General features: G+C 46.8%; 2 protein-coding genes across 4 annotated transcripts in view; one reads left to right on the top strand and one right to left on the bottom strand.

Moving 5' to 3' along the window:
* SLC5A10 (solute carrier family 5 member 10) overlaps nt 1–23,068 on the bottom strand; it is an 80,163-nt gene that overhangs the window by 9,926 nt on the left and 47,169 nt on the right. Inside the window, exons 10-11 of the mRNA XM_063143537.1 lie at nt 8,822–8,929; nt 5,916–6,066 (exon numbers count right to left, since the gene is read on the bottom strand). Of these exons, the coding sequence (XP_062999607.1) occupies nt 5,916–6,066; nt 8,822–8,929 (259 nt within the window). The remainder of the gene's footprint in view (nt 1–5,915; nt 6,067–8,821; nt 8,930–23,068) is intronic.
* The window catches only part of FAM83G (family with sequence similarity 83 member G), a 34,900-nt gene continuing 23,826 nt past the window's right edge, over nt 11,995–23,068 (top strand). For 2 of the 3 annotated variants that reach the window (XM_063143536.1, XM_063143535.1), the window contains exon 1: nt 11,995–12,975. In XM_063143536.1, the coding sequence (XP_062999606.1) occupies nt 12,496–12,975 (480 nt within the window). In that variant the 5' untranslated portion in view covers nt 11,995–12,495. The remainder of the gene's footprint in view (nt 12,976–23,068) is intronic. The other variant, XM_063143534.1, reaches the window with a different exon arrangement.

Below are 23,068 nucleotides of genomic sequence, written 5' to 3'. Positions count from 1 at the left end.
TGGGCATGTTTAGCCTGGAGAAGAGAAGATTGAGGGGAGACATGATAGCACTCTTCAAATACTTCAAAGGTTGTCACACAGAGGAGGGCCAGGATCTCTTCTCGATCCTCCCAGAGTGCAGGACACGGAATAACGGGCTCAAGTTAAAGGAAGCCAGATTCCGACTGGACATCAGGAAAACCTTCCTGACTGTTAGAGCAGTACGACAATGGGATCAGTAACCTAGGGAGGTTGTGGTCTCTCTCACACTAGAGTCATTCAAGAGACAGCTGGACAAGCATCTGTCGGGGATGCTTTAGGGTGGATTCCTGCATTGAGCAGGGGGTTGGACTAGATGGCCTTGTAGGCCCCTTCCAACTGTGCTATTCTATGCTTCCCGGCTCTGGCCTTAAACCCAATTCTTCCTGATAACCACCCGAAGTTGATCAAGCCCTTGGGATGAGTCATCCATTCATTCATTCCCAAAATCTTGCCCGGTGTGTCATTGTTTCTGTGCCTTCTCTCCTTTAATCACCCTGGTGTTACACCATCAATATCGTATAGACAATGCAGAAGAGAAAAGGACTCGGTATCATCAGGCAGCCCGCTGGAAGGGGGGGGGAAGGGGTGCGGCTCCAGAGAAGAGGTGAGGGACATAACATCCTTATAAGGAAGGTTTGAAGTCTGTTTCCTGTAAAGTGACGTCCAGACGTGGTTTTGCTTTTGTTGTTTCCTTCCCCATGGTGATCTGTTACGTCCCTGTGGAACCATCACCAGCAGCACCACCCTCAAACCGTTCATCTGCATGATGCGGATAAAGACGGTTGAAAATCAGGAGGGGAGGCATGTTGACAGACAGGGATTAAGGACGCTGACTTTTGCTTTAAAATCACCAGTCGTCTCCATCACTTCTAACAGCAAACGCAGCTGGTGAGTGCCACCAGGATCGCAGGCAAAGGAACCCCAGAGAAACAAGAGGAAGGTATCCGCGGACTCAGAGAAACTCAGAGCTTCATCACGCCGGCGTTATAACTGTGCAATCACTGCGAACTACGTGCAAAGGACTCCGAAGTTTCCCACCTTATAATCTGTATTTATTGTGAAGTACTCCCATGCATCCTGCTTTAATTGCGCTTCTTAACCAAAAGAAGTGCAATATTTTGCTGTTAGTTTTCGAGTGTATCATTTGTTGTTTTCCGAGCGGACACTGGGGCGCAGGAGCAGGATTTGAAGAAAAAATAAACAAATGCTTACATCTGCGTAAGCTTTACAGATAAAGACATCAAAATTGGCACAGTAATAGATATTGAGGAGAGCTTTAAGCATACCAAATTTGAATCGGATTCGGTCATCCGTTGATTTTTTTAATGATTTTTTTACATTCCCCCCCTTAAACACATTTCCTGGTGTGCAAAGGATCTAGCTGCCCGGTAGCAACAACATAAACAATGCCAGCAGCTTAGCACTGTAGGGGATCATTCGAGGGAAACAGGTACATGGGATGAAGCTCTCAGAGGAATGTGCAGAAGTCCAGACAGCATAAAAACAAAAACTACGAAGGGGGCAAGACATCCCCAAAAGAACCCAAGGAGGGCTGAGTACGCCCAACAGCCAGAGTACGTAGAATGACCGTTGGAAAAGAAAAGCAGGACGTGGGAAGGGTGCGTGTGTAAAAGTGGAGGGCTTGGAGGATGTTGGTTGGAACCCGGAAGAGGAGCGCTCCTTTTCAGAAGGGAGGAGACTTTTATTTTTATTTGTTTATACACTGCAGCATTTTGTTGCAGGACCCAGTCTTGTGTTCCCATCCCCCTCTTTTGGAAATGGTCCAGCTGGATTTCAAACTTGAAATAGAGAATCACACCTGGAATGTGTGCTCCAACTGCCGAGCACCTGTCAGGATCCGGGAGTCCGCAGTCCCCAAACCTAATGGGGGCAGGAAGGGGATCCTGTAGCAGTCCAGCCCATACAGCAAACGGAGACCCTGGAGTCTCCTGGGCGTCTGAGGCACAGCCAGAGGCTGTTTCCCCAGATGATACTCTGCCCAAGGGAGTTCCCAGGAGGAGGGACCCCATGGATTCATGGCAGGGCCCCATCCCAACCTGGAACCTCCATCCTCACCCCCAGCTCTCAGGAGAGGAAGTGCAGAAAGAGGCCGGGCCAAAGTTCCGGTCAGGCAATGCATGACCCTTTAGCAGCCCAAGAGATCCCATCCATCTCCCTACTCTATTCATGGTAGGGGCTGGGAACAGGAAGCCAGATTCCGGCTGGACATCAGGAAAAACGTCCTGACTGTTAGAGCAGTACGACAATGGAACCAGTTACCTAGGGAGGCTGTGGGCTCTCCCACACTAGAGGCCTTCAAGAGGCAGCTGGACAACCATCTGTCAGGGATGCTTTAAGATGGATCCCTGCATTGAGCAGGGGGTTGGACTAGATGGCCTTATTGGCCCCTTCCAACTCTACTATTCTATGAACATCAGGCCCAGGGCCAAATCTACCTGTTCCCCAGATGGCCACACACCCTTCCCCTGGCCACAGTCTTATACGTCACATCATCTCAAGACTTCGCGCTTCCAGAATGAGGGGAGGAAGAGAAAATACAAAACAGCAGCAATTTCAGCTTCCTTGCAACATTTCAGTTTGTTGTTTAATTGTGTGTGATGGTTTTCCTCAGCTGTCTGCTGCCTCGCAGCATGTTCGGCATAAAGGGCGGGGAAGAAATATTGTAAATAAATAAACAAATCGCTCCACCCTCACGCAGCCAATAATAATTAATGGCTTCACTTTCGCCCCCAAGATATCAGTGCCTCAATTAAGTCGCCTCGCCATCCCCTCCCAAACAGGAGACACCCTTCTTTCACAGATGGGTAAACTGAGATAAGGCAAGATCAGAAGGTTACCACGAAACAAAGCCAGAATCGGGAAAGGAAAGTGACCCCTAACGCCTCCGCTTTTGACAATAGCAACTGAGTTCAGTTAACTGTTCTGAAGGCCCCCTTCGAGAAAGACTTGCACTACAATGTGAGAATGGCTGCATTTGTTTATCTGTGCAGTGGAAGGTTTGCAACTTCAAGAAAACGCCAACCCACAGAGACCGGATTTATTGCTGAATCACAGCCAAATACAACATTATGAAATGGCTAAAGAATTAGGTTAGATCAAGGGAGGACTCTTCCTACAAGCTTGCTTTCATTGCAAAGTAGCTCTCTAGTTGGCAAGTGACTTCTCTCTTCGTCTGTTCACACATCGCAAGCAAATTGATTGTCCCCAAGCCGACAAAAGAAGAAAACAATTAAGTCAGGTGTGTCTTTCCTTGCCAAATACCATGTAGTCCCGGCTGGGTGGATTCATTAGGGGAGTGTCCCCCAAATTGTTATTCTATGGGTGAAATGGCATGATCAGTTACAAGGGCCAGGCACGTCACATAAATGAACAGCATGAGGAGACGTTCCAAATTTAGCTTTGGGTAAATATGTGTGAATACTTATCAGGATTAAAAAGTTGTCTGTCAGCTGGCAGCGGCCTCCAAGCCCTTACATTGGCTGAGCTGCTGTGACATCACAGAATGTTCACGTCATGAGATTGGCAAGGACCAGCATAAACAAGCTGATCATTAGCACATCTGGCGTGAGGGTAGCGGAAGGTGAGTGGCGCAGACGCAGCTCCAAAAGCTCTATCGTTGCACTTGAAAATACAGGGATGGAAGAATGGCCGTGTATACAAGGCCATAGTCATGTGACTTAAGATGTCAATAAGGCAGGATTCTAAGCTCATAATGCAAGCTGGTCACCTACGGTGAGTAAAGAAGTCTTTCCAGGTAATCTGTCAAGGCAGCTTTATGAAATTGAATTCTCTTTTTCTTTTAGGCCATCATGAGTAACACAGGGAAAGTAGGTGAGTATATTTGGGGGGGGGGGCTAGTAATTTCGTAGAGCTTTTTGCAACGCTGCAATCAGGCACGGCAGAACTCCACAAGGGCGACAGTGGTAACGTTGGTGCTTTAGCCAGCATCAGGCAGGCATCCCCTGGGCCAAACCAGAGCTGTTCACAAATGCCAGCCGATAAAACGGAGCATCACTCAGCGATTAATTACTGGGATGTGCAATTACTGCCTCATTAGCCTTCCCTCTTGCACGCAAACATGCTTATTAGTTTGAAGTCAGGAGATGCTTGCAAGAAGGATTTAAGCGTCATTAGGGCCATCGTACAGGCAGAAAAACTGAGACGCTGGTGACAGCGGAAAATGATTCAGTAGGCAAGACAACAGAGAGATTAAATGGGGGAAGTTATTCTCAATGTCTGGGTGATGCGAGAAGAAAGATATGCAGTCATTCCCATTTAATACTGAGAGGAACAACAGCACACACCAACGGGTGCTTTCAAATATTACCAAACAGCCTGGAAACACAGAACTAAGAGGTTTCCTCTAGAATTAGCTTCCTCTCCACACCCAGTCTGCCTTTAAACTACCTCTTCTTCTGTTTTAAGAAATCTGCTTTATGCAGAATAGTTAACTCGACCTCTTTGAGTACAGAAGCAGTTCTTAAATGGTGGTCTGTGGTCCACCAGTAGTCACTACTGCACTTTCAGGCAGAGAAAAATCCTGAAGAGAGCCAACGCTTTCTTCGATACTTGCGCTGCATGCCAAAGAAACAAGTCACTTTTCAGTTGACATTTTTAAAGTTTCAGATATTCGTCTATGGGATTTTGTGTCTGCCTTTCACTGCAAATGATCTCATCTTATTACAGCAGTAAGACCATTTCTTTTTTAAAAAATAAAATAAAAACAAAATATGGTGTCAAAACAAAAGTGGTTAAACTTTTCTGGGTTAAACTGAGAAACAGCTTGCCTCTTCAGCAGCATAAACCTGAACATCAGGGGATTAGAGGTGTAAGGATTTTGTTAAATCCATTCCATTTGCATTTGGTAGATTGTCCAATGTCTTTTGCTCCCTCAGTCGCTCATTGACATAATCAGAATTTTTATTTACAATCATTTTGTTCTATCTGCACAAATTCGTATTAGCGCAAATTCACAACAGCAATAATGCGTGCTTGCGCAAATGCGCTAATCTGCATTATTCAATGTAAATTAGCACCAATGCAAATTAACTAATGCGGATCAACACATTTGCACATTAGTGCTACAGCAAATTAGCACAAAACACCCCCCAAAGTGAAAAACTGTCCTGCAAACCCACAAAATCCACATGACATAGAAAAAGCCAATACGTTGCAGAAATCCAAACTCATTTGAATATGGACATCTAAGGTCCTCCTCCGAGTGCCTACTCTGAGGGAAGCTCGGAGGATGGCAACAAGGGAGAGGGCCTTTTCGGTGGTGGCCCCCTGACTTTGGAATGATCTCCCCAATGAGGCTCGCCTGGCACCAACACTGTTATCTTTTCGGCGCCAGGTCAAGACTTTTCTCTTCTCCCAGGCATTTAACACCATTTAACAACGCTAAGTTTGTTTTCTAACGGAGACCAGAACTGTTGTTTTTAAATGGATACTGTTGTTTTTATATTGTCATTTTTATGTTTCTGATGATTTTTAAATTTTGTATACTTTTTTAATGTTTACAGTTTTTAACTTTTGTAAACCGCCCAGAGAGCTTCGGCTATGGGGCGGTATATAAATGTAATAAAAATAAAATAAAATAAAATAAATAATATGTTACGAATTTCTCTGACATCCGTAAAGCAGATGCTGAAGCTGAACCTCCCACACTAGAGGCCTTCAAGAGGCAGCTGGACAAGCATCTGTCGGTGATGCTTTAGGGTGGATTCCTGCATTGAGCAGGGGGTTGGACTCCATGGCCTTGTAGGCCCCTTCCAACTCTGCTATTCTATGATTCGATGATTCTATATATTATTCCTGCTCCATCTTTCCCTCTACTTCCTGGAATTCCTACCCTACCATTCCCCAGATACTACCTTCCAACCAGAAGCAGTTCTTTCTCACTGGCTTCCCGGCGGACTTTCCTCCAGATGTCTATGGTGAAGAGGGCGCTGCTGCTGTTGAAGATGGAAGTCAGGGATGACATCAGAGCAGCCATCATAACAGCGATGATTAACCCCCGCAGACCTGGAGGGCAACACCCATAAAAGTGCATCATTCATTCAGTTTTGAAGGGGAGATGATTCAAGTTTCAGAGCAAATTTGAGCAGGCTTCATTCAAAGCAAGGCAAGACGTTCTGCCCTTAGGTCTTTTTCTTTCTTTCTAGAACAGTTTGAGCCTTCTTCGAATTCCACCGCAATGGCAGACAAACATCTCCAAAAAGCAGCTTGGCTGTGATGGAAGCTGGTCCCCTGTAACGTGGCCTCCTGCGAAGGAGCGCTTGGAGTGGTCTCAGGCTCATTCTTAGTTCGCACAAGGTGGCCAAAAGGCTCAACGGGATTGGCCCACTCCTGAGAATATTCCCAGGATCCCCTGCAAGGTGCAGATGTGGAAATAGGCAGGAAGGTTTTAAAACTCAGCATTAGGGCATCAGAGGCCCTTTGCTTCTGGATTCCAGATGTTGGGGAGCAAAAGGAGAAGAGGTCAGTTGCCTTCCTTAAGCTCTCTTGGGTTTTCCACCGCAACATCTGGATGAGCAATGTTTTGAAGAAGGATCCTGTGACAGACAGGTCTCCCAGCCTTACCCAGCAAGGCTCTTTTTTATCATAAAAGTACATCTCACAAAAATATAAGTATATATAAACACAGCAATGACATAATAACTGCGCCAGTTTAAAGACATTTTTATTCACCCAAGCATTATGGGAGATTTATTTATTTATTTACTGCATTTCTATACTGCCCTATAGCCGAAGCTCTCTGGGCGGTTTACAAATTTAAGACAATTCAAAACAAAACAATAGTATAAAACCATAATATAAAATACAATATAAAAGCACAACCACAATAAAAACAGCAGCAATGCAAAAATACAAATTTAAAACGGCAAAGTTAAAATTTATAGATCGTTAAAATACCGGGGGAATAAAAACGTCTTCAGCTGGCGTCTAAAAGAATATAATGTAGCTGTTGACCCTGAGATCTGTTTTTAGCATTTCGCTTTTCACTGAGTTGCTTTTCACAGGCTGTGGCATTGATTCAGATGCTTTTAGAATCATAGAATCATAGAATAGCAGAGTTTTACATGTTGTTTATCTGGTCTTGTGCTGCTTTTTGCTAGTTCAGTTTTATCTCACTGAAAAATTGACTCCTGTTGTTCTATTGCTGCATTGTGTAAGGCATATAAGATGCCTCAAAATGCTTGGGATATACATTTATTAAACAAACAGGCCGGCAGGCAGGCAGGCAAACCATATAATTTATTGGCTCCAGGCCCATCTCATGTATTTAAATAGTGTTTGGCATTACTTTTGCTGGGTCTTCCCAGCAGTCATAGTAACAGGAAGGGTAAAAAGAATCAGGTTCACTTCTTGGCAAGCAAAGAGTCCCATTGGGCCCTGGAGGCCTGGAATACTACGAGCAAAGGAATTGCTTAGGCGGAAGGCAAGATCAATAATAAACAAGAAAAGGCCACAGGAACTGCAGTCAGGTGCCCTGAGCACAGAATTAACCACGGCCTTTCATTGAGAACCAAAATTCCCAGTGGGCTGGAGTATCTTCTGAAAAGGAAACACAAAAATGTTTGAAAGTTTTGAGTTTTAGAAGAGTCGTCCCCAACCTGGCACCCTTCAAATGCGTCGGACTACCGGTCCTATCATCCTCAGCCACTGACGAAGGAAGGTTGTGTGCTTGGATGGAAGACCCTCCAGGAACCAGCACCTCATGTAGCCTACTTTGTGTTTCAAAATGGAGGACGGGATATAACTGGGCCAAATAAACTGGGCAGCCCCACTCAACACTCTTGACGCGCTTGCTGTCCAGGGTCCTGAGGATCACCTGCTGGGGGCCAGGAAACCTCAGACCTAAAATGCAGGATGCACACGGTCCTGATCCGTTGACCAGTGCCGGCTCTCGCTTTTCATACCAATCCAGAGGCCAGGTTCTCCTGATGCTGCACACCTCCACTCCTCTCTGTAACTGAGGGTGGTCACATGTCCTCTTTTACTGAGGACAACCCTCTATTTGAAGGCCTGCCAGAGGGCCAAGCCCTGTTTGAAAGGTTATCCGGTCCAAATCCATCTTAAAGAACCATGAGAACTGTTGTGCATCAACTGTGAACACCTGGACAGCAAGCAGAACAGGTGAGCACCCGGATCACCTGGTCACAGCCTTCCACACCAGGGTGCGATGTGCTGTATTTCTATTTAAATAATAATTATGATTCCTAAACTTGCACCTAGGCATATCAATTAGCATGCAAATGTTATGCCAATCTGAACCCTCTTTCGTCTTCTTTTTTGGAGATGTATTTCCTGGCTTTGGGCAATTTACAAGTGGCCACCGTATTTCTGTTGCCCGATGAGGGCTTTAAGGCCCGGGCACAACACAGTCCCAGGAAGCGAGTCAGGATAAGTTCCAGCAGTCTGTTTCACCCCATCAGGCTCTTATCATCAGGCTGAATTTCGCAGCATCCAAGCCCAAAAGGAAGCTGATTTCCCCCCTTTAAGAATAAGCGCAGTGGGAAGTCCAGAACGTGAAAGCCTCCATAATCTCATTTGTACTAAGTGACATCCGTAATAATTGCCCCATTAGTAACGCTTTGCGGTTCTTCATTCAGAAGCCAAATAAGGAGAACTCTTGGGAAACGGCAAGATACATCCAGGTGTTTTTTGCTTTTTCCTGGCAACACAAAAGAATGAATGGAAAAAGGGGACGTGACCGGAGCGCCCAGGCTGCGGGGGAAACCGGTGCCCATGGCCACACCGACCCAGCTCAGCTTACCGCTGGGCATGAGTTCAATCACCAGTTTGGGGTAGGCGATGTTGGAGCAGCCCACCTCGGCCCCGCAGATTCGGGTGCATTCATCGGGGTCGACGCAGCCAACCGCATCTGAAACCGGAGAGGAAAACGGTCAATGTTCTGGGCTCCCTGCCATGTGGCACACCTGGCCGAGGAGAAATCAACCAAGCCAGAAAGCTCCAATTCAACGCCGACGCTGGCAAACCTCCTTTGGCGCTGCGTAGTGTAGCCTGAGAACCAACTTGGAGGCAAGAGTGCCACCAAAGCCGCTTCCCTCCCTCTCTCATTGTTGTGGCCACGTGGGACCCTGACCCCAAATCCCTTCACTGGCTCCAGAGCCATGCCAAGGGTAGGGATGCTTGGGCACCTGTCAAGAGCCCCCCTGGAGCTTCTGCTCCTCCTCTTCCCCGCGGCAACCTGCTTCTTCACCTGCCTCTTGCTCTGGCCCAGACGGTGGTGGTGGTGGTGGTGAGAAGGAAGGAGGAGGAGCAGACGCCGCGGCCTCCTCCATCACGGGCTCTCTGCTAGTCAAGCTAGCAAGTGGAAGCCATGAGGAGGAAGAGGGTGACCACGGGGGTGAGACTCAAGGAGGGAGGGGGCCCTGCCACGACACAGGCTCTTTGCAACCGGCCTGGCCACGGACACTCCCTGCTCCAGCTAAGCGCCACCGCTTTATGAGCCTGAGGTGAGGGACAACCACTGCTTTTCTCCAAACTATGTGGAGAAAGGGGTTAAACAGGAATGATTTCAGGAATAAAATAATGCGCTGTGAATTATATGTGCTGATGGTGAATTAAAGTCAGAACGGGGGTTATGTTCGAGAGCTTCGGCTATTGGGCGGTATAAAAATGCAATAAATAAATAAATAAATAAATAATGTGTATATAACTGCAGATGATAAATGCCAAGGAAACACGTGGGGTTTTTGTGGTAGTAAAACAAACGGAATAAAAATTTATTTCAATGTTCACAAACTTTGTTTCATACAAAACTTTTCAGACCCTTGTTAAAACTTCTCATCCAATCCTTTCTCTCTTCTCATACACGCTTTCCTTTCTCTCACACCTTCACTCTTGAACGTCCTTTATTATCAGGATTGTTTAATATACATCAACTGACTATCTGCACACGACACTCAAGAGACAGCCCTCTTTACCCTGATCCTCTAATTCTCCCCTCGAACCAAAGTACTTTAACGCCCCCCTTCTCACCTCAGTCTTCCCTTTATATATCCTCCTCCCCCCTCCTAAGATATTCCATCTCCCCCCACTCAGGTCAACATTCTAAACACAATAGACTTACAAATCCTAGATATACATTAGGGAACTGACTTGTGGGGTGTAACGCCACAGCCCCATGCAGGGGGTCTTTCCCAAGGACCCCCCCAAAAAACCTGGCTCCAGCACTGATAGTTCCCCATCCTAAATATCCCCAACACAACCCCCTTCTCCATAAAGCTCTCCCTAGCCTGGCCCTCTGTCTTTGTACCCTTATTTCCAAATACAGTCCTTCCTCCATGACCATCTTCCTTCCTTCAGCTAATCAACATCCTTCTCGGTCCCTTCCTCTTCACCCCCCACATCCGCCTGAAACCCATTCCAGAAGACACTTCTACCGGGCTGTATACCATATTTCTTCGATTCTAAGACACACTTCCCCCCCCCCCCCCCGGTATAAACATCTCTAAAAACAGGGTGCATCTTAGAATCGTGGGTGTGTTTATTTCTTAGAATCAAAACTTTTTTTTCTGTTGGTGGTACTGAAATTAGTGTGCGCCTTACAATCGATGGCGTCTTAGAATCGAAGAAATACGGTAATAGGAACAACTCCGCGTGCTTCCAGACACTAGGGGACGACAGAGACTATCCTGTAGCCTGGTCAGTTCCTATTTCCTGCTCCCTCCCCTTCCTCTTCCTTATTGCTCTGCCTCTGCAGCAAGAGCCAATGGCTGTCTTCCAGAGAGGAAGCAAGTAACCACATCTCATGCCTTTGCTCGCTTACACTCACACAGCGAGCACCGTGTCCGATGCCCTTCTCTGCTGATGTGTGTCAAAACACTAGTTGATTTGAACAACTTCTAGACTGGCTGTAGCCTGTGTTGTCGCCTCTAATACTAAATGCTGTGTTGCCACGCTTTCTCTGTATAAAACAACTCTACTGTAAGTCACACCAGACTTTCCGACACACCAGAAGTGGGCAACTTGAGGGCCTCAGCCTAGTTTCAAAAGCCGTCTACAAGTGATCAGTTCAGACCTCTGACAAGAGCGACCTGTCCCTCCTCATGCGGCCAGTTGGAAAGGGAGGAAGAGGGGGAGAGGAAGAAAAGGGGGATGGTAGCATCCCTCTACTAGGAAGCAAACCCCATTGATCCCAGTGGACTGAATTCCCAGTAAACAAGCCCTGTAAACCTGTTGCATATCCTTCCAGAGCAGATCCGCTCCAGCTTCAAAGGATCCAAAAGTCTTGTGGAAGAGGATCAAATGGGATCCAATCCTGTCCCATTCCAAACACAAGAGCACAGCGTTGGAGGCTCTCCTGCCTCCAGAACACGCACACACAGAATTGTTTTTAACCTGATAACCCTAAGTTCAGGGCCAACCTCCGCTCCTCCCTCCTGCCTGATGTGGCTGAGTACAGAGCGGGACTTCCATGGGTGAGTCAGTTTCCTGCCTTAGACCCCGAGAGAAGCATGGTGTTCAGCATAACCGAAGGAGTTAATGGGGCAGGCGGGAACCATCTGAAGGCAGGCAGGCATGTGACTACAGGTGGGACAGGGAGGAGCAAATTACTCAGCCTGCTCCTCCTCCTCCTGTCTTTCTGTTTCTCCGCTGTCTTTCCCCCCTCCCCTTCCTCTTGGGATTTCATTTCTGGCTGCTACCTGCCGGGTTCTCAGCTGCCGACCGGCAAGAGTTCTCCACGTCAATCCATCTACCAGAGAGTGAAATTCAGATCCGGAAGGAGGCCAAAGCAGGACAAGAGGAGATAGTTGTGGGGGGGGGGGAATAAAACCTGCCCCTTCTTTAATCCTGTTCAAAGAAACTGCGGATCAGCAAGAGAGATTTCAAAAAAGCAGAAGAGTGAAATCAAAAACGCCCTCCGCCAAAAAATATTCTGTTCCCAACTGCTATTTACTCAATTCTGGTTAGTTTCGTAACTTCTTTTTTGTTTTTACTGTTTTCTTATGGGGATTTTGAAAGTAAGAGGCAGAGGAAGCAAACGGTCTGACGGCTAGTGGGAAAGGATCAAACGAAACAGGATTTCAACACCAGTGAAGCTTTTGAGCCTTTGCAGGCATCTGGTCGTTTGAATGCCCTGGTTGAACAGTTCTCGTCTGTTTTCAAGGATTCGGGGAAAGAAACTTGAGCGAACGTTTTCGTCCCATCCGTGCTTTGGACTCCACTGAGATGAGGTGACAAACAAACCTAAGAGACTGAATTCGTCATCTGAAAGACGCCTTTAAGTATCAAAGAACCTTTAAAAAGAAAAGAAAAAAGAAAGAATTGTGGGGGGGAAAGCTAGAAAAGGGGACGCTGTTAGCTGCTGATTGTTTTCACTCAGGGATACACAACGCTAAATTATTTTTTAAGTAACTTGTTTTATTTATTACTGGTGGACACACTTTTTAAAAACAACAACACGAAAACAAACTCGGACTCATGGCTTTCTCTCAGGTGCAATGTCTGGATGACAGCCATGTCAACTGGAGGTCCAGCGAATCTAAGCCAGAGTTTTTCTACAGCGAAGAACAGAGGTTGGCACTAGAAGCTCTGGTCTCAAAAGGTCCGGATGCTTTTTATGAAGTTCTCAAGAAAGAGAACATCCGGGACTTCCTGTCCGAGCTGGAGCTCAAAAGGATCTTGGATACGCTGGAAACGTACGACCCCGGTTCGGAATTCATCCCCCGTGGAGACACGCAGGTGGACTTCAACGCCCAGAATGGAGAACAAGGCCCGGCCCCTTCGTCAGATTACTGGCCGGAGAGATCCGACCGCTCCATCCCGCAACTAGACTTAGGGTGGCCCGAAACCATCGCTTACCGCGGAGTGACCCGGGCAACTGTCTACATGCAACCCCCCATCGATTATCAACCCCACATCAAGGAGGTCGTCCGCAAGATGATCTTCCAGGCTCAAAAGGTGAGACAAGCCCACCGTGTGCTGTTTTGTTTGAGGGGAGGGAGGGAGGGTGGTGATACGGCCCCACAGCCAATTTAAACATCCCGTTTTCTCCCCCGGAACTTTGTCTGGAGGATGATGCATAAGACAAGTCTGGTCTGCTCCTGAATGAGCTCATCGTGTCCGTATTTACTGCTGATATCCTGCTCAGTGGCAGATAAGTTCTCCGGCACCGACCCAGTCTCCCCAAGGATTCAGAGGGGGGGAGCATTGATTGGTGGGATGATTGCTGGTTTAAAGTGTCAGGAATGGGGGAGGAGGTTAGTTATTATGAATTGTTCGTTTTACCAGCCCTTATATCCTTTGTTTGCTGGTCACTGCGGTCACCGATAGCCATAGGCATAGAAGAAGACTCGCCCCAGTTTTGCTGATAGTGCTTTGATGTTTCCACACTTGCTGTCCCATCAACATGGATCAAAGCCAGGCAAAATTGCACCCAGGTCTGATAAGCCCCCAGGGAAGGTGCTTTTGTAGCTTTACCCCGTTGCCGTTCCATTCATTGTTTCACCCTCTGGGGTTCATGTTGTCCCGGGAAGTACCAGCTTCTGACCTGGAAACATTGCTCCCTATAACGCCAGAAGTGTGTGGTCACTCTGCACATGCTCAGTGACATCTCCCCCGCTAGCACTTCACACACACTCCTAAAGCTTTTAAAACCTGATGTTGTTTGGACTTAATACTGTTAGTTTTACCCTACCCTGTGCCTGTTTACCCTACCCAGCGCCTGTATGCATTCTCTTCCCCTCCTTATTGCTTTACTATGATTTTATTAGAATGTAAGCCTATGCGGCAGGGTCTTGCTATTTACTGTTTTACGCTGTACAGCACCATGTGCATTGATGGTGCTATATAAATAAATAAATAAATAATAATAATAATAATAATAATAATAATAACAACAACAACAACATTCCTAGCCAGAACCTCAGCAGTGAAAAGAGATTCCAAGCTGAAACACTGGTTGGAATTAAATCAGCATTATTTTTCTTGCGTGGAAGGTTCTCTGGTGGCAGCCACAGCCAGAAAGAAAACCTAGGGGTGATACACGGAGGAAAGGCAGCTTTGGGCGCTCAGGGTTTTTGACCACGTTGGCGTGTAGCCGCCGGAGAGAGTCAGTGTGGTTCTGCAGCCTGGGGCAAATGGTATCAGTTCCCCATCTGTAAAATGGGAGTAGCAGTGACCTACTTCTCAGGTTGTTGCAAGAAAGAACAAGATGAAAGGCTGCTCATTAAAACCCTACATACGTCATAAACAGCCCTTTCAATCCAGACTGCTGCTGTGGAGCGCAGCTGCAAAGCGGTTGCTGGTGTTGCGGCTTTGCTGATATAAAAGCTCCGTTCGTTCCCAGTTGCCACCTCCCCACTCCCTGCTAGAACAGTTTCACCCTGGATTAAAAGAGGGAGCGTGGGACCAGAAGCCACATCCCTCCCGAATGGTCTGCAGACTTTAGATGGGAGCCGGCCACGGGCAGCCAAACAGATCTAGACTGGAATGCAGCCGATTTTAGTTGCAATCACATTTCCAAAGTGAGGCCCACCAGACGGTTTCTTCACGTTAGGTACAGTGAGTAGGGCAGAGGAGAAAGAGACACTCCGTGGTGAGGGGGCTGTTTTCACACATGGCACGGAAGGCTGATTCATACATGCCTTCTCCTCACTTGGTGACGGCAGAATCAAACTGGTATGTGTCAGTGAAGCCTCACGGACCACGATGCTTTTTCCAAGAAGCTACTTCGGGCACTCGGCTGGCCATCATCCAGTGCCGCTGGGAAATTAAACGACAAAGGGCCATGGAGGCTAGGTTATAATTTATACTATTACATTTCACTCGTTATAATATATACACTAACACAGGCACGGAGGGCAGGTCTATTGGCTGCTATTGGCTGTCATTAACGATGGGACCTCCTTATTCAGGAGCAGTCTCTCTGTGTCTCCGGTATCTAGTTCTCAAGCAGCAAAGGACGGTCCTCAGTTTCATGTCCCATTCCTGACATCAGTGGATGCCGGCTTGCGAAAGATTACAGCGCAACAAACGCGTAATGACTTAAAAGGTGCCTCTTGACTCCGTTGTAAACTTTCAAGTGCGTCTAATTGGCTGATTTCGGAAGCCGGCAGAAGGATTAGATGGATCTTTGGTGCGATCTCTCAAGCAGTTCTTCTGCTCTCGCACTGAGAATTAAAATTGCTGCACTGGATAATACTAAGGCAATATAATTACCATTAGGGCGCCAGCGGCTTGCCTCTGATGAGATACCCATTATTAAATACATGGTTGCAATAACTGCAGGTGTGCTACTTCTTTTGCCCCACCAAAAGGATGGATGGCTACAGAGAGAGTCAAGGGTGGGCGTGCTTGGGCCCCAGCCATGAGCCCACACAGCCTCAGGGGCCCACTGACAAAAGACCTCTAGAGTTGCACCTCCCTTTCACCCTTGCAACCTGCTTCTTCACCTGCCCCTTGTCCTGCCCCAGGCAACGGGGATACTGAGAAGGAGAAGGAGATGTGAGCCATTTGGGGGTAGAAAGGCAGGGTGCAATGCTTTTTATCGGTATCGAAGTGAAACGGTAACTGTTGGGGGTACATTACGAATTCCGTATACTGCTTTTCTAGCATTATTTCCCGCTTTTTATTCCATATTATCAAAAATACTGCAACAGCTGTCATTGTGTGTCCTACAAGGTTTAAATGTGAAAGACAGATAAAGCGTCATGATGGGGGAATCGTATCGATGCATTTACTCACGAGGTGTAGATTTGGCCACAATTGCAGACATTCAGTGTAATATAGATATACACAAATACAAGTCACATCTGCAAGAGTACATAAACATTCCTGTCTGCTACTAAACTCCACCCCACCCCAATTAAATTCAGGAATGTAAATGTGAAATGCCTTCGCATCGCCCAATACTTCGGAGACTTGGCTTGCCATATTGGAGTACTAGCGTCTATCATGATATGCCTTGAGTAGTTTTCTTTGCATATCCAAATGCAGAATATGCTCTATTCTTATTCTGTTACGGATTCCTGCATTGAGCAGGGGGTTGGACTCGATGGCCTTGTAGGCCCCTTCCAACTCTGCGATTCTATGATTCTATGAAGACCAGTACAAGTGCAAATCACGACAAAGCATAAGTCACAGAGAATTCATATACACAATTAGAAACGGAAGATGCATTTACTTACAAGTGTCCCAAAAATTATTTGAAGTGTCCAAAACACTATCACTGTAGGATAACTAAAACTTTGCAAACCAAACTTGCGTATTAGGATGAAAACGGTGAGTTCTGCAAAAATGAATACAGAGCGACCAATTTATAGTAAATATATCCCATAAATAAATAATATAGTTAATTCATTTTGCCGTTAAGCATAAAACCCCACTTTTTTATTTTGAGGTTTGACCTTTAGATGTAAAAAAATGCCATTCTCTTTGTTACTTGGAGAGGCCTTGTACCAAATTTCATAGTTTCTAGGTGGTGTGGAAGTACCCCAAGGATTTCAATAATCAGGCGCCTGCGTCCCACATCCAAGGCCAACCTGCTAACCGCCGACACCACTTCCCTGCGTCTCTTAGCCTCGGCTGTTTGTTCTTTCCCGACTTTATTCATTTTGCCATCTCTGAAGGCTGACAGTTGCACGACGGTTAATCCTGCACCATTATCCAATTAACCACCAAGGACTTCTTTCACTGCCCTATACTTAAACAGAGGTGATAAAGACTTTAGGGCAGCTCAAAAGCATTATCTGGAAATATGTTTCAGAAAGGCAACCTGTTCTGAGCCTGCACCAGCCGCTACAAACATTGCCACGGACACATTCCCTGCACCTGACAGTCAAAAAGCATTCCAAAGGCATTTCGGGCATCTCAGTCAGTACCAGCTCATTTCTGTGTGGTCTTTCCCCATGAGTATTTTATGTAATGCTAGTGGCTGCCACAAAGTGCACCTAAAACTGATGAGAACCATTGTCTAGTTCAGGAGTAGGCAACCTTTTCAGGCCGTGGGCAGATTTGGCAACTTGAAAAACTGTCCTGGGCACCACCACAAAATGGCTGACAGGGGAAGCATGGTCAAGGGCCAGTAACCTGCCCTAAAAGACTGTGTACAAGGCAGAAGTGTAGTCTGAGCCCCAACACACTGAAGGACTGCTTTGAATCCAGAGCTTTCAGCGCTAACAGAAATCTGTTTCACAAGAATCCCAGCTGCCCATAAGAAAATGTGTTTACATTTTAAAAAAAAACGTGGGAAGGGGTGGGCACCAAGAAATTTCTCCAGGAGACATGGATGCCTAGCAACAACACCCTGCATATCCCTGCACTAGTTCTTAGTCTGTTTGCAGCATCTTTTAAAACCAGTTCCTGCCTGCGTGTGCCAACTTTAATGGCACATCTTTCAAGACAAACAGAAGTTGCTTTGGACAACCAACTGGATGTTCTAGGGACGTTCCATCTTTCCTTTTCTGCCTTCTGGCCTTCCATTTTGCCTGCCTAACTTCAAGGGGCAAATGCCAGGACCACATTTTTTCAAAATTGAAAAGAAAAATCAATTTTGTACAAGGAGTTTAATTCTTTGATTTTGGGCGCTTTGAGATGGACAGCTCCTAAGAGTTCCCATCAGGAGACCCTGGGCGCTTCTGGAAACGTCATTTATTGTGTTTTGCCCAACCTCATTCACAACATTTTATAGGCGCCCATGTCGTCTTCCACTCATAACCCTTCCGTGTTTTCCTACGTTGGCATTGCTGGGTGGTGCCTTCTGATGGGCACTGCCAAGCGCCCTCCGTCTGGAAACATCCACAGGGCAGCTCTTCTGCTTTTTCCTCTTTAATGGATTGTGTGTGGGGTGGGTGGGAGGAATGAAACAGACAGAAGCAGCGGTGTGGAAATGAGGAAGGGTTATGAGTGGATGATGATGATGTTATCTGATTGGAACCCCCTTTAAATTGCAGGAAATAAGGCAGGGCAATTAAACAGTAAAAGCCTTGACGGAATGCACCCTGTGTGTGTGCGCGTGCATGTCAGAGAGAGAGACAGAGAGATAAACATACAGAGAGAGAGAGACAGAGAAAGAGACAGAGAATGACATTCTTACTTGGCCAGACCTTGTTCCACTAGAAATAGACCCTCCAGACAAAAGGGACATTTATTTACAGCTGTCTCAACATTCAGCTGGAAATGACCGTGGGGAGACCTTCTACAGCCAGACACTTCAGTCCCAATCCACTGTAAATACTGATCGGTGCCTTCCTAACCTCTCACTTCATATTCTGCGAAAGCAGCAACACTCTCTTTCTCTCTCGTGCTGATTTAACACGTCCCGTGTGGGAATGGACCTTGATCACAGCAGAGATCAGAAAACGAACACGTTGAACTGAAGGAATGATTCAAAACCATAAAGCCAAAACCACAGCATATACAAGGCCAAAGTTCTGTGTCGATAGCTTCCTTCGGCTTGGAAAACACATCTCAAAATCCGCCCACATTGCATATGGATTACAGGGCACAACCGGTGCGGTGGGGTTAAAACACTCACCACGATGATATTTGCAGTCTCAAGGTAAATTGTGGCTGCTTGATTATAGCTCCACACAAGGTCTCTCGGACTTTGGCCACGCTCCGACATAAACGCATCTTCCTTTGAACAGATGACCCTCAAAACCTGTTTCTAAGTTTTGTGTACCACCACCTATTCTCATGCAACAACATATTTTTTTTATTCATTTGTGACATCTATATACCGCCTTTCCTCCAAAGTGCCCATGGCAGCATACGTGATCCTCCTCCTCCTCCTCCTCCTCCTCCTCCTCCTCTCCATCTTCAAACCAACCCTGCAAGGTAGGTTAGGCTGAGAGTCAGTGACTGGCTCAGAGCCACCCTGTGAGCTTCATGGTCAAGTAGGGACTACAACCCAGGTCTCCAGAGTCCATCACTCTAACCATGACACACCATGTCTAGTCCGGGTTCCTAGTTAACACCTCCAAAACCCAACCATAAATGCCAAAATCTCGTATCCCCTCCGACCCTGTGCCAACGTTTTGTGCTGTGAGCGTGTTGGTTTTGGTGTGTTCAGTACGACACACAGTCCCCGCACCGGGCATGTGAGTTAGGCACTTATTCCACACCCATTACAAAGCTAGACCAAAATAGCCTCGAGAAGGAAAATAAAAGTGTATCCGTAACACTCAGCCTCACCAATTAAAAGTTGCCGCCCCCAGTCTTTAGTCAACAACAAAAATGTTTGCAATTACAGCGTGCGGCCCTCGTTTATTTTTCAAAGCATTTGACATGACATACGTCGGCATTCAAGAAAGCTATCAAGACTGATCTCTTCCGGCAGGCCTATCCAGTAGAATTTTAGGACGCTTTTGGGATGTTTTTAACAGTGTATGCTATGTTTTTAATCAGTATTTTATGTATTTTCTGATTGCTGTTGTTCCCCACCTCGATCCAATCGGAGAGGCGGGTAAGAAATAATTATTATTATTATTTATAATCTTTAGAAACATTCACTGTTGAAAGCCATCGCAGCTAAATTGAGCCTCCCTCAACAGAGGCAGTATACTGTACATCAGCAGAGGGTGATGCACTCATGGCCTGCTTGAGGGGTGGCGGGCTTCCCAGAAGCCTCAGGTTGGTCATTGTGAGAAACAGGATGCTGACCTAGAGAGGCCTTTGGTCGGATCCAGCAGGGCTCTTCTGGTGGTCTTGGGGAGGGGCCCTGGCTCCGTGGTAGAGACCAGGTGCTTGGCAGGCAGAAGGTCTCAGGTTCGATTTCTGGCAATTCCAGGCAGGGCTGGAAAAACTCCTGCCTGAAACTGTGAAGAGTCACGGCTGCCCGTCAGTGTCAACAATACTGGGCGAGATGAACCCAGGGTCTGACTCAGGGCAGCTTCCGATTCTCCTATGTACTGATCCCGAAAGAGTCTGGGCTGCCATTCCCCCAAGCAGCAGACAGATAGGTAGATTCAACCCACAACTGGGAAGCTCCAAACCACCCAGACCCTTTGAAAGGCGGCATTCGGACCGCAACAGCTGCTTCTTAATAACTTGAAACTTCAGGCCAAATTAAGCCAAAGATGGCCCTTTGGGCTTCCCAAGAAGGCCAGGCCCATTTCCACAACCCACCAATAGACCTGAGGTTTACCAGCTGATGCACAGCACCTGCCTCCTTCTGCAAGGTTGAAATAGGGTGACCCTATGAAAAGGAGGACAGGGCTCCTGTATCTTTAACAGTTGTATTGAAAAGGAAATTTCAGCAGGTGTCATTTGTATATATGGGGAACCTGGTGAAATTCCCTCTTCATCACACCAGTTAAAGTTGCAGGTACCCTGCCCTCTTTTAAATCTGGTCACTCTAGTACAGCTCCTGCACCTTTAACTGTGGTGATGAAGAGGAGAATTTCACCAGGTTCTCCATATATACAAATGACACCTGCTGAAACTCCCTTTTCTATGCAACTGTTAAAGACACAGGAGCCCGGTCCTCCTTTCATTATGGTCACCCTAGTTGAAATGCTTCTCCTAAGGCTTTCGCGAGTGGCAGTAAGAGCTTTAAGACGAAACAGGCTGGTATTTTGGCCCCTCCCACTTCTGCCTTTGGCTCCGCCCAGCCCCGGAATGCAGCCCCCGAGCGCTTCTCTGAAATGAAATTTGGCCCTTGAGACATTCCGCACCCCTGCCTAAGGCAGGCTTCCCCCGAGCTGGGGCCCTCCAGAGCCAGGGCTGGGTCTAATGGAAGTTGTAGTCCAAAACCTCTGGAGGATGCCAGGTTGGGGAAGATGACCTAGGAGATGCTTTTTCATTCAACTTCCGTTGGGTTCCTTCTCTCTGGCACCATCCATTTGATTTTTCTACCTCGTCAAAAAACAAAAACCACTCTGCAAATCTCAGGTAAGTAATTACAGGATGCAAAGTGCTTGGCAGCCTAGAGATGAAAGGACAGGGAGGAAAAACCATGTGATTAGCCAATGTTCACTGAGCTCCTACCTGTGGCTTTCTCTCAGATCTAATTGTGTGTTTCTGGATAAGCAGCAGACCAAGGCTTCGTGTAAGAAGGTGAGAGACACGGCGATTTAATGCCCAGTTTCTCCCAGGACTGAAGTTATCCGACACTTTATACACACTGATTTTAAAAAGAAAGTGAGGACCATTATTCCTTCTCCTCCTCCTTCGTGTTCCATAAACAGCCTGGAAGGAATTTAAATCACAGCCATATCAATGCTCCTTTCTAAACACCTAATCCATTCAAAAATGCAGCCCAACAGCATATTCTGAATACCCAGCCAACATTTTGTACTCAAGGGAAAAAAAGGTGAGAGGGGAACAGGAGGCCATACCTGAGACAGACCAGCTTCAGCTAGGAGAAATGATATCTGATCGGGGGAAACAGGTAGGCTTGTTTTCAGATCCAGGAAACAAAAAGTGGTATACTATATGGCTATGGCATGCATGGGAGAAAGTGAGCCATATCTTTCGTAGATATCCAAATTGGCAGGTAGCAGCGATAGGGGCCTTTCTGGGGGCGGCCCCACAGTTGCAAAATGTCTTACTTGGGTGGGGGGCAGGACCGAACAAGTGCCTTCTTTCCCCCTTTTTTAGATAGGGGTTGAAAACATGTTTAAGTTCTGGAAGGCGTTTTGATAACTGATCACCAGTTTTAATAGGAAATTTGTCTTTGTTGTGGTGGTGTGTGTGAACTTGTTATTTTGAGTATCTTTTAGTGTTTGATTATACATCATGATTTATGCAGAATGTGAATTATTGCACTATTGCTGGCATATTTATTCTAGTCAGCACGGATGGATGAATTTTATTTACGGTCACAAGACCAGTATATTGTTTTATTCATAGTCCCATTTTATTCCGTCGGTTTGGGAATATTATATGTGCTCATATTGTTGTGTGGTTTCGCTGGTCTTGTGACCGTAAATAAAATTCATCCAGCACGGATAGATTTCCTTTCCTTCCTTTCTTTTTTAAGTGCAGAGTTTACAACTCTCAATATTTTCCATGTTAGCCAGAGGCTTGCTGAAAAACAATTCCCAAGAAAGAAAGACAGACAGACCAGCCCTTTGAAGGGAAATCTTGAAAGGCCGCTTTACTGCCACCACAAAGGCAAATTGGCCATTTATCCCAGGGCCTCCAAGCAAACAGAACTGCCTTAGCAGCAGACGCAAGGAACTGTTGATCTAGCTGGGTTGGTCCAGCCTGGCCTCAGGTTAATCCTGTTGCCGACCACAAGGCCTAGTCTCCAAACATTCATGCGCTGCAACCTTTCAGCAAAGCTGCAACACCCTCCTCTCCCAACCGCGAACTCTCCATTGCTGACTCTAGGTTTTGGAGGGGCCTTCGGCAAGACACCCTGCGTGGGGCCCCTCCCATGATGAGTCTACCTTCCCACCCCCATGGTCATCAGCTTGTTTGATCCTGCAGCCCCCCAAGTAAGACATTTTGCAACTGTGGGGCCGCCACCAGAAAGGCCCCTATCGCTGCTACCTGCCAATTTGGATGTCTACGAAAGTTATGGCTCGCTTTCTCCCATGCATGCCATAGCCATATACCACTTTTTGTTTCCCTTTTCCTCATCATGGCTTCCGCTTGCTTCCTTGACAAGCGGAGAACCAGGGAGCAAGGAGGCCGTGGCATCTCCGGATCCTACTTCTAGCCCCCCCCCCCCCCACTGCCTGGACCAGAGCGAGCGGCAGGTGAAGAAGCAGGTTGCCATGGTGAAGAGGAAGAGCAGGTCCAGGGGACCCTTGTCAATAGGCTCCTGGCAAGCGCCCACCCTTGGAGCCTTCCCTGCAGCAGCCTCACTGAAGGGAGAACTTCCACATTCAGGGGCAATCTACTCTGAATGCCAGAATCCAAGGGCCAACCCCGAGGGAGGGCTATTGACTTATGAGATTCCTAGAGATTCCTGATTGGCCACGGTGGGAAACAGAATACTGAACTTGACAGGTCCACCTTGGTCTGATCCCACAGGACTCCTCTTCATGTTCTTAACTAGCTAGTTAATGGGGACAACTAAGAAATTGTATCGGGAGCCACTTAT

This window comes from Elgaria multicarinata, chromosome 17, assembly GCF_023053635.1.
Source record: "Elgaria multicarinata webbii isolate HBS135686 ecotype San Diego chromosome 17, rElgMul1.1.pri, whole genome shotgun sequence".
In the NCBI taxonomy this organism is placed as follows: domain Eukaryota; kingdom Metazoa; phylum Chordata; class Lepidosauria; order Squamata; family Anguidae; genus Elgaria; species Elgaria multicarinata.
This window is presented reverse-complemented; position numbering and strand designations above follow the sequence as displayed.